This window comes from Haliotis rubra, unplaced genomic scaffold (assembly GCF_003918875.1).
Source record: "Haliotis rubra isolate DU_JTF1 unplaced genomic scaffold, ASM391887v1 Scf133, whole genome shotgun sequence".
Classification (NCBI taxonomy): Eukaryota; Metazoa; Mollusca; class Gastropoda; order Lepetellida; family Haliotidae; genus Haliotis; species Haliotis rubra.
The window spans coordinates 1,776,553-1,787,565 of NW_025765259.1; the positions used below are offsets into that span (position 1 = coordinate 1,776,553).

The following is an 11,013-nucleotide window of genomic DNA, read 5'->3' on the forward strand; positions in this document are numbered from 1 at the left end:
CTCAGCAATGTTCCATCTGTATCACGACTGCCAGGGAATAACCGACTCTGGACCAGACAATCCGGTGCTTGATATGACGCAATCAACCCAGGCTGACAATATGATATGTTTCGTCGACTCGACGATGCTCGTTATGAATATGTCTATCAATAGATTTGATTGTGGGCCCAGACTGGATTATTTTCAGACTGTCGTCGTATAGCTGGAGTGTTCCTAAGAACGGCGCTACAACACACACACGACGAGGTTACTGGCGACTGCTTCATACAAGAGTCCCCACAGGCCCAGGCTGTATCGCCGTCTTAACCTTGTAACCCAGTGTACTCCTACAGACACTGCTCCACTATAAGACAAACTTTACATAGGAATGCTTGACAACGGTACAAGAATCCGTAATGAAACGTCGCACTCAAGAAGTAAAGACAAAGTTGTGGCATCACAACTCATGAGAGAAAACAACTCGTCATTATCAATGGCAGTTATGAAATATAAGGTCTTATCAACCCCTTTGACGCAGTTGTACTGGGGGCGGGGGGGTAGCCTAGTGGTTAAAGCGTTGGCTCGTCACGCCGAAGACCCGGGTTCGATTCCCCACATGGGCACAATGTGTTAAGCCCATTTCTGGTGTCCCCCGCCGTGATATTGCTGGAATATTGCTAAAAGCGGCGTAAAACTAAACTCAGTCAGTCAGTCAGTTGTATTGTTAAAGCCGACTTTCTCCAGACCTCTCCCTCAAAGTACATGTCTGAGATGAGATGGAGCGGCGATTACGATTACGATTATGATATGAAGATACCATTTCCAGCAACATGACATCTACACTACTTGGTGTCAACCATAGGTACTTTCCCCGTTAGTGTATTGCGAACCTTCCACACACGCTATTAAAAACATACAAAACCAAAAATAATTGATTTGTTTATTTATCCGTATATATGGACACATGCTCAACAGAGAGATATCCGTTCCGAAAATACCTGCATCATGGAATGGACCTCTCAGTCTTGTTTCCCTGCTGTATGGTGACTAGTAAAACAAGCAAGATCCATACACGCCCAACAAACATCAGATCTATGTCCTTTCTCCAGCTGTGTTAAGTTCCAGATTCTCTCTATACTTGCAAAGGCTAAATGTATACTATAACGTCCTGTTGAACAGGGAGGACCACGTGCCCCCCTGTATTGGTTTACGGAATAACCTGTCATCCAAACCTTCCTCTCTACGGAACGTAACAGATTATATAGAACTATGGCAATGAATCTGTTCAGTTCCATCTGAATCCAGCAATGTAGCTGCTGCAGGCGGCGTCTATCGCCTCCTTCTGGTCCTCCCAGCAGCAGGCCTGAAGGTCAGCTTGTAGGAGAGGTCAATGTACCGTTCCGGGCAGCAATCGTAGACAATGACGTTGCGCTTAGCTGTGACGTTTGCGATGTCGAAGTCGTAGTTTGGGACATATTCAGTGAGGTCAGCCGTATGCTCCCCTTGGAAATCCAGATCGAGTTCATTTCCGTTGTGAACCCATGACCCGAACTTAAGGGTGCATGTGGTCGGCTCACTTCCGGGGAGGACGGCACACTGCGATCTGATAGTGGCTGGCCGGATAAGAAACACAGTTCCGTCACTGTAGACTAACGCCTGGACTGTGGCAGCACGGATACCAGACGCCCTGTGGAAAGATAAATCCAGTTTAGTGATAGGTTAGTACACAAGTACTACGTGAGGACCCAGTTTGAGTTTAACAACGTTTGTGCTGGAATTTTTGCTGAAATCGTGGTGAAACCATACTCACTCACTTAAGAGATAAAGCGCGCGTGCACGTGTGTGATGTTTTGTCGTATTTCTGTTGCTCCACAAAGCTGCACACTTAAGTTATCAGTTCCGCCCGTTAGTGAGTGAGGATGGACGCGTTGGTCGCAAGTCTATCCATCTTACATCGTAAGCAGTGTTTGCCCTTAACCCTGAAAAGCTGCAGGTCCTAAGGACCCAGAACCATAAGAAGTTGTGTGTCCTGATCAGAATGTGTAGGCCGTATATTTTGATAATGATGATGCCCATAGTTACTGGGGATGAAACAGCTGTCGGCCATAAGTACGTAAGTCGGTCAAAAGAGGTATTTCTAAAAGCTGTCGAGTGTTGATGAAATCTTTCTACTGTAGATGAGGGCACACATGGACCATAATTGAAGTCATTCTGACCCGACCCTCTGAGAACGTATGGTGAACACATGGGTGAATAAAGGAGTCAAGATGGCGACCGAGCTTCGTGTTGTAAACGTAGCTTCACTATAACGCTACTACTAGACGTACCCGTTAAACAGCATGATGTCAGGAATCCACACCTTGCCTGAAGGGACGGCTATTTTCTGAACGTTGTCGTGCGACGCGGGATCCCAGGACAGCCGCGTGTCTTGCCACGACAACGTTAACCACACCTCCGACTTCAGCAGCTGTAAGGATACGCTCTGGAAACAACACAAATTGTGTTTAGTGCATTGCAACATGTACTGCAAATCATTATAACCTACAGACGGTGCAGACTGAAAGGGTCATGGTGGGTTTCTTGATACTGCACCGGTGGGAACACCATAGTTCTTCTACATGTGTTGATATTGGCAGTTTCAACCACCATTAATATAGCTAAAGATGAAATTAAATTTAAGGGTAATCTTAGAGAGTTCGTTCGCTGCTAAATACCAAAACATGAAGCTTGCTGTGCATGGCACAGATGGTATATTCTAAGTGGTCGTTATAACAACTTGCCCTGTGAGGAAATCGAAGTTCATTGTGACATGTTTAGGTCACGTGTTGCTGTATCTCTGCCAGCTTTAGGTATCGGTCGATGATTTCCGTGAAGTCCCTTTAGGTAACCTTAGATACAGATTCAGCTTATTGATCCTTAACCGGTACGGCTGCGCTTTAACGTTACACATATAGCCACACTCACCAGGTCGTGGACTTGTATGAGGTTCAAGCCGAACTTGACGTTGACGGTGGAGTTGAGGGACGTGGCTGGCATGACGTCCCTGGCGTATCCCCTCATCAACCTCCGGAACAGGCCGTCGTACAGCTGGGCAGACGCTGAAGTGGACAACAGAGGACACGTTGACGGGTTGGTTGCACGATAAGTGACGTTTAAACGGGCAGCAAGTTGGTACAACTACTTTATAGAAGCAGCTGTAGCATGTGAACTCTCCTTCATGTTAAGACTCATGTACTTTCACAAAGCCCAGGGCCTAGATTTTCGAAGCTCTCTTAGCGCTAAGATAGGCGTAAGTGCCATACATTAACATTAACCTACGACTATCTTAGGGTTAAGAGAGCTTCGAAAATCTAGGCCCTGGGCTTCCCGTGAGTGAGCGTTGTTGAACGCCCCTGTAACATCACGCGGGATATAACATCTTGGCAAGACAAAACTTTCGAATAGAATATGGACATGGGTTTCCGAGAGACGTATATAATGGTTTGTCGAATCCTGGCTTAAAGAAACCTCAGCAATTCCGTTTACCCAACCTACAGTAACTATTATAACAATGCCAGTGTTGCTTCTGACGTATGGAGGCAAGTAGTCACTACCTATAAACATTTAGGCAAGTAATCACTACCTATGAACATGTAGGCAAGTAATCACTACCTATGAACATTTAGGCAAGTAATCACTACCTATGAACATGTAGGCAAGTAATCACTACCTATGAACATGCAGGCAAAAAGTCACTACCTATGAACATGCAGGCAAGTAATCACTACCTATGAACATGTAGGCAAGTAGTCACTACCTATGAACATGCAGGCAGTCAAGTAAGTCACTACCTATGAACATGTAGGCAAGTAATCACTACCTATGAGTCACTACCTATGAACATGTAGGCAAGTAATCACTACCTATGAACATGAACATGAACATGCAGGCAAGGCAATGAACATGCAGGCAAAAAGTCACTACCTATGAAATCACAAGTATCACTACCTATGAACATGTAGGCAAGTAATCACTACCTATGAACATGTAGGCAAGTAGTCACTACCTATGAACATGTAGGCAAGTAATCACTACCTATGAACATTTAGGCAAGTAATCACTACCTATGAACATGTAGGCAAGTAGTCACTACCTATGAACATGCTACCTATGAACATGCAGGCAAGTAATCACTACCTATGAACATGCAGGCAAGTAATCACTACCTATGAACATGTAGGCAAGTAATCACTACCTATGAACATGCAGGCAAGTAATCACTACCTATGAACATGCAGGCAAGTAATCACTACCTATGAACATGTAGGCAAATAATCACTACCTATGAACATTTAGGCAAAGTAATCACTACCTATGAACATTTAGGCAAATAATCACTACCTATGAACATGAACATTTAGGCAAGTAATCACTACCTATGAACATTTAGGCAAGTAATCACTACCTATGAAGTCACTACCTATGAACATGCAGGCAGTAGTCACTACCTATGAACATTTAGGCAAGTAATCACTACCTATGAACATTTAGGCAAAGTAGTCACTACCTATGAACATTTAGGCAAGTAATCACTACCTATGAACATTTAGGAAAGTAATCACTACCTATGAACATTTAGGCAAGTAATCACTACCTATGAACATTTAGGCAAGTAATCACTACCTATGAACATTTAGGCAAGTAATCACTACCTATAAACATTTAGGCAAGTAATCACTACCTATGAACATGCAGGCAAGTAATCACTACCTATAAACATTTAGGCAAGTAATCACTACCTATGAACATTTAGGCAAGTAATCACTACCTATGAACATGCAGGCAAGTAATCACTACCTATGAACATTTAGGCAAGTAGTCACTACCTATGAACATGCAGGCAAGTAATCACTACCTATGAACATTTAGGCAAGTAACACCTTTAGGCAAGTAATCACTACCTATAAACATTTAGGCAAGTAGTCACTACCTATAAACATTTAGGCAAGTAGTCACTACCTATAAACATTTAGGCAAGTAGTCACTACCTATAAACATTTAGGCAAGTAGTCACTACCTATAAACATTTAGGCAAGTAGTCACTATAAACATTTAGGCTACCTATAAACATTTAGGTCACTACCTATATACATTTAGGCAGTTATCACTACCTATAAACATTTAGGCAAGTAGTCACTACCTATAAACATTTAGGCAAGTTGTCACTACCTATAAACATTTAGGCAAGTAGTCACTACCTATAAACATTTAGGCAAGTTATCACTACCTATAAACATTTAGGCAAGTAGTCACTACCTATAAACATTTAGGCAAGTAATCACTGCGTCCCAGAATGTCAGTGAGTTTAGTTTTACGCCGCTTTTAGCAATATTCCAGCAATATCACGACGGGGGACACCAGAAATGGGCTTCACACAATGTGCCCGTGTGGGGAATCGAACCCGGGTCTTCGGCGTGACGAGCGAACGCTTTAACCACTAGACTACCCTACCGCGCCTCCCACAATGTAAGCAAGCAATCACTAGCTATAAACATTTAGGCAAGTAATCACTTCCACTCATTATATATACAAGTAATCACCGGTTCTCGCCGTGTAGCCAAGTAATCATCACAAGTCATCAGTAGAAGACAGGACGTGCAACTTTTCATGAGGGTTAAGAACACATCACACATCATAGCCTGAAGCACGTATAGTATTGGACCCAGGTCTTATGTTTGAAGAACGAACGTGTTATCAATGAGTCTGCAAAGCCGCCCACCAGCCCCCTGACAGTTACAAGAGTGAGTGAGTGGATACAGTTTTGTAGCAATTTGTCAGCAGAGCATCTAGACGAGGGACTTCAGAAACGGCTTCAATCGTTGGGAATGGAAAACAGACATTCGGCGTGATTAGCTAAAACTTTTGCAACATGGCTACCCAACCGGCCCTAAGAATTTTGAAAAACACGAAGACAGCCAGCGTAATAAAGAGAAAAGAACGGTTGTCAGGTAACGTTATGACACAGGGACTCACCCACCAACACGCAGACCGCCAGACAGAGGAGAAGACACGCCACCTTCATGTTGTAGGTTGTAGATCCTGTGTGGAGGACTTGTGGCTCACCGCGGGATCTGGGATCTATATAGCGCCGCGGTCTGTGGGGCTCCGTACATACCCGGGGGTGAGGAAGTGACCAATCTGGCTTTAAGTGGGTCAAGAAGGCTACTTCGAATTGCTACCATTGTCTTGTAGGAGTAGGTATCAGATGACCGGTTTATACCATAGTTTGGTATGGTGGCTGATAAGGGCCATCGCTTTCTCGCCTTCAAACTTGGCAGCGAGAAAGCGATAACGAGACGAGAAAGCGATAGCAAGAGACGAGAAAGCGACATATTACATCACTAATTAGACTTGGATTAATTCTCGGCTTCCATTTGTTTATTGTCATTGTTATGTCGTCATTCATGCCTGGATTAATACATTTCATCATCTTATCAATTTAAAACAAATACAGCTGTAGTTTAGATCACCCTGAAATACAGCTGTAGTTTAGAGCACCCTGAAATACAGCTGTAGTTTAGATCACCCTGAAATACAGCTGTAGTCTAGATCACCCTGAAATACAGCTGTAGTCTAGATCACCCTGAAATACAGCTGTAGTCTAGATCAACCTGAAATACAGCTGTAGTCTAGATCACCCTGAAATACAGCTGTAGTCTAGATCACCCTGAAATACAGCTGTAGTTTAGATCACCCTGAAATACAGCTGTAGTTTAGATCACCCTGAAATACAGCTGTAGTCTAGATCACCCTAAAATACAGCTGTAGTTTAGATCACCCTGAAATACAGCTGTAGTTTAGACAACCCTGAAATACAGCTGTAGTTTAGATCACCCTGAAATACAGCTGTAGTCTAGATCACCCTGAAATACAGCTGTAGTTTAGATCACCCTGAAATACAGCTGTAGTTTAGATCACCCTGAAATACAGCTGTAGTTTAGATCACCCTGAAATACAGCTGTAGTTTAGATCACCCTGAAATACCACTGTAATCTAGATCACCCTGAAATACAGCTGTAGTTTAGATCACCCTGAAATACAGCTGTAATCTAGATCACCCTGAAATACAGCTGTAGTTTAGATCACCCTGAAATACAGCTGTAGTCTAGATCACCCTGAAATACAGCTGTAGTCTAGATCACCCTGAAATACAGCTGTGGTTGATTGTACGGTTTTTTAACTATATTATATAAATAAATAAAGGAACACTTGTACTTTCATGTGTTCCCTTCTACGTTTCCATGAGTGTATATTGTCTCAGTGCTAGCCACTCATGATGGTTACACAATACCCTTCCGTGTATCTGGCACTTCCGGTACATTGGCATCACAATACCCTCCCGTGTATCTGGCACTTCCGGTACATTGGTTACACAATACCCTCCCGTGTATCTGGCACTTCCGGTACATTGGTTACACAATACCCTCCCGTGTATCTGGCACTTCCGGTACATTGGTTACACAATCCCCTCCCGTGTATCTGGCACTTCCGGTACATTGGTTACACAATACCCTTCCGTGTATCTGGCACTTCCGGTACATTGGTTACATAATCCCCTCCCGTGTATCTGGCACTTCCGGTACATTGGTTACTCAATCCCCTTCCGTGTATCTGGCACCTCCGGTACATTGGTTACTCAATCCCCTCCCGTGTATCTGGCACTTTCGGTACATTGGTATCACAATACCCTCCCGTGTATCTGGCACTTCCGGTACATTGGTTACTCAATCCCCTCCCGTGTATCTGGCACTTTCGGTACATTGGTTACACAATACCCTCCCGTGTATCTGGCACTTCCGGTACATTGGTTACTCAATACCCTCCCGTGTATCTGGCACCTCCGGTACATTGGTTACTCAATACCCTCCCGTGTATCTAGCACTTCCGGTACATTGGCATCACAATACCCTCCCGTGTATCTGGCACTTCCGGTACATTGGTTACACAATACCCTCCCGTGTATCTGGCAGTTCCGGTACATTGGTTACACAATCCCCTCCCGTGTATCTGGCACTTCCGGTACATTGGTTACTCAATCCGTCCCGTGTATCTGGCACTTTCGGTACATTCTCGAACTTTGAAGAAAGCAAAGTTACAACACCTGGAGTGAATTTACTAGACAGCCACCCCCTGATTTGTAACTGTCATCCGTATTATATACCTATTCTAGCTATCGCATAATAATCGCGTTTACAGATAAAAACTTACGATAACGTTGTTATTGTGAACGTGAGATTATGTCATTTAGTTGGACCGAAGCATCGATGGCCAGTCGCGAGTATGCCAGGAAGGTATATGTGGCACGCACGTGATTTGACCAACGTGGAATACAAACAGCCGTAAAGACAGATAAACGTACTGCACCTTGGTTCTGTTAGCTTTTAGAGATACTGGTCCCGGATTAAGTCTGATGAATTATAGTTATCAATGCAGCTCTTGGCAGGTTTTAAGATTGAGGAACGTAGTCAGTTTAGTCTGTAATATTTCCAGCTTTTCAATAACGTATATCGTTATAAAATATTGGTAAACTCTTGTCTAGAATTTTTTTCCGTGTTAATAGTATCCCCTGTTCTTTTAATATTTCGTCCCGGAAATTTGTATAAACATAATAACATCATTCATATCACATTTCGAGTAATGGGTAGAATTGTGGTACAGAAACAACTGGTGTCTCAGCGTACCCATGGTGGCTGACGAGAACGTGTGTACATATTGACCTTAGTCCGTAAAGGGTGGATACAAGGGCAACAATAGGTGAAAGATGTAAATTAAGCAACTAAGTGCTAGTAAGGAGTCGCTAAACGCTAGTGTCATAATATTGGAAAATGACGACTATCAGGATACAGAAGAGGATGTTAGAGATGTGCCTCTTTCCTGAAACAAAACACAAGACGACAGTTGCCAATGTGTACACCAAATGGGAACAGCATTTAGGGTTTTGGTGAAATTGCAGACAATTTCTACAGCGCGAGAACTATGCATGATCTAGATGGTGTTGACATAGTGAATTTAGGTATGAAAGACATCTTTAATCCCTGGTATTTACTTTATCTGGAGATATTTGTAGGGGCGTTTCAATCTCTTGTCTTTCATGGTGAAGCCCCGTTCATGAAAGATTCGCTTGAATTCTTCAGTAACATGTTCGAGGAGGTTCCCATGAGGGTTCTGAGTAAGCCATCCCTTGACTAAATGGTGACGTTTACCCTGATGTATGCGTTGACGCAATGGCTTTTCAACTGGGTAGTACTGGTCACTTACAGCCAGGTGACTGTTGTTCACAATCCACGTCAGTGAGCTGAGAGTATCCCTGGTGGTACCGTTTGCATCTAGGTAGCATTCTCGACAACAGCAAGATCCTTGAATTTCAGGTCTTATATTGTGAGCCAAGACCCGGCAAGGCTAGCAGAGGTTGTGATCTGCTCTAAACGAAGTAAGGGCATGAAGAAATGAACCTAACCAACTTCAAAGTCTATACTGACATATAATGAAAATTCATTCCAAGTGAATTTGGCTCGACGATATTTCTGCGAATCGTATATTGAGCCAGGGGACTCCGAAGATACCTATTTCCGCCAGTAGCTATCGTGGTTTAGAGTAAACTCAAGGTGGCGAAACGAAGTAGTATACGATACATACTGGACATACAGTTTTTCCACTAAATGGCGCAGTGAATATGACTAGCGGCTGGGTCTCCATAACATGGGTATACTCTTACAATAGCTGTTTCGACGAGGGAACGACTATATCATATCTTTCACAATGAATACTTGTACATAGCAGATGCTCACATGTTTCAAAAGGATGGCATGAATAATGTAAGCGGGAAATCATATTGTATTTGAATAGAGTTATGGAAAGCTATTATCTATAGTGACGGTTATAGACCTACCAAGTATGAGAAAAATCCTTGAAACCGGGAGTCTGGTTTGTATGGGAAGACCTCGGATCCCGCAGATAACGTTGATCTGCACTAAATGCGTACATGTGTAGGGCGTAGGGTGTGACCAAAGGATGTACCGTAGAGTAAGAACCCAGCCGACTTCAACAAGTTAATCTGATAAAGATGTATGTCTGATAACATCATCCGCTGATTAAGCAATACATACTCTATATGAAAACATGACAACTAAGAACACAACGAAACAATGACCGGAGAACATACAACATACCTCACATAAACAAGAACGTCCTTGAGGAAGTTCACGTACACAGTTCACGGTGAGAGTCAGAACCAAAGAGTTCACTGATATTGTCGCCACACATCGGAAGAAACGTGCAGATGATTCGTGATGTATGCCTAGGTTGACTTGAACTTGAAAGTTGGTTCACTCACATGAATGTTGGGAGTACCGATGATGTCCTGATTATCGGCTGACATCTTGATGATGACCGGGTTGTCTGGGCTTCTGCCTCCAGTCATCTTCTTCTGCTTGATCCATGATGACGACCGCTATGACGCTGCCTTTGTCGTCCATCATGTCAGCTACCGGTGCTTTACTTCGATAAGGACCGTGTAGGAAGTGGGACCATATATAGTGACTGGAGGAGTACCTGTATGTGTTGGTACCTGGGGCATTGGTTTGTGGGACACTCAGTTGCTCGTCTGTTCCGCCCGGTTCTGCGATGGAGTCTTGGGTTGTCTGTGGATGGGTCGTCTCGGTCCTGCGTCAGGTGTTGCCATGTTTGTGGGTTGGTGTGTCGCCATTGCCACTTTCGTTTCCCCACTTATTAAGAGCGAGCTGAAGTGTCAACTCGCTCAGCAGAGGTACCAGTGGCACAACCAACCCACACAACACCCGAGACCCGAGTGAATTTACTAGACAGCCACCCCTGATTTGTGAGTGTCATCCGTAATATATATCTATTCTAGCTATCGCAAATAATCGCGTTTACAGATAAAACTTACGATAACGTTGTTATTGTGAACGTGAGATTATGTCATTTAGTTGGACCGAAGCATCGATGGCCAGTCGCGAGTATGCCACGAAGGTATAT

At 43.6% G+C, this 11,013-nt stretch overlaps 1 protein-coding gene across 1 annotated transcript; it reads right to left on the minus strand.

The window, feature by feature from the left end:
* Positions 1–905: 905 nt before the first annotated feature.
* On the minus strand, positions 906–6,120 carry LOC124267695 (neuronal acetylcholine receptor subunit alpha-2-like). The gene is made up of 4 exons (XM_046702678.1): positions 5,992–6,120; positions 2,944–3,077; positions 2,307–2,461; positions 906–1,666 (listed from the first exon to the last, which is right to left on the minus strand). Exons 1-4 carry the CDS (start codon positions 6,038–6,040, stop codon positions 1,309–1,311), a joined length of 696 nt encoding a protein of 231 aa, XP_046558634.1. The 5' UTR covers positions 6,041–6,120; the 3' UTR covers positions 906–1,308.
* Between the last annotated feature and the right edge of the window lie 4,893 nt (positions 6,121–11,013).

What these genes read in the sequence shown, in the direction of transcription:
- LOC124267695 (XM_046702678.1), bottom strand. Translation starts at nt 6,040, where the DNA reads ATGAAGGTGGCGTGTCTTCTCCTCTGTCTGGCGGTCTGCGTGTTGGTG. An exon ending in GGCGGTCTGCGTGTTGGTGG is followed by an intron (nt 3,078 to 5,991) that starts GTGAGTCCCTGT and finishes TGTCCACTTCAG; the next exon opens with CGTCTGCCCAGCTGTACGAC. An exon ending in GACATCATGCTGTTTAACGG is followed by an intron (nt 1,667 to 2,306) that starts GTACGTCTAGTA and finishes ATCTTTCCACAG; the next exon opens with GGCGTCTGGTATCCGTGCTG.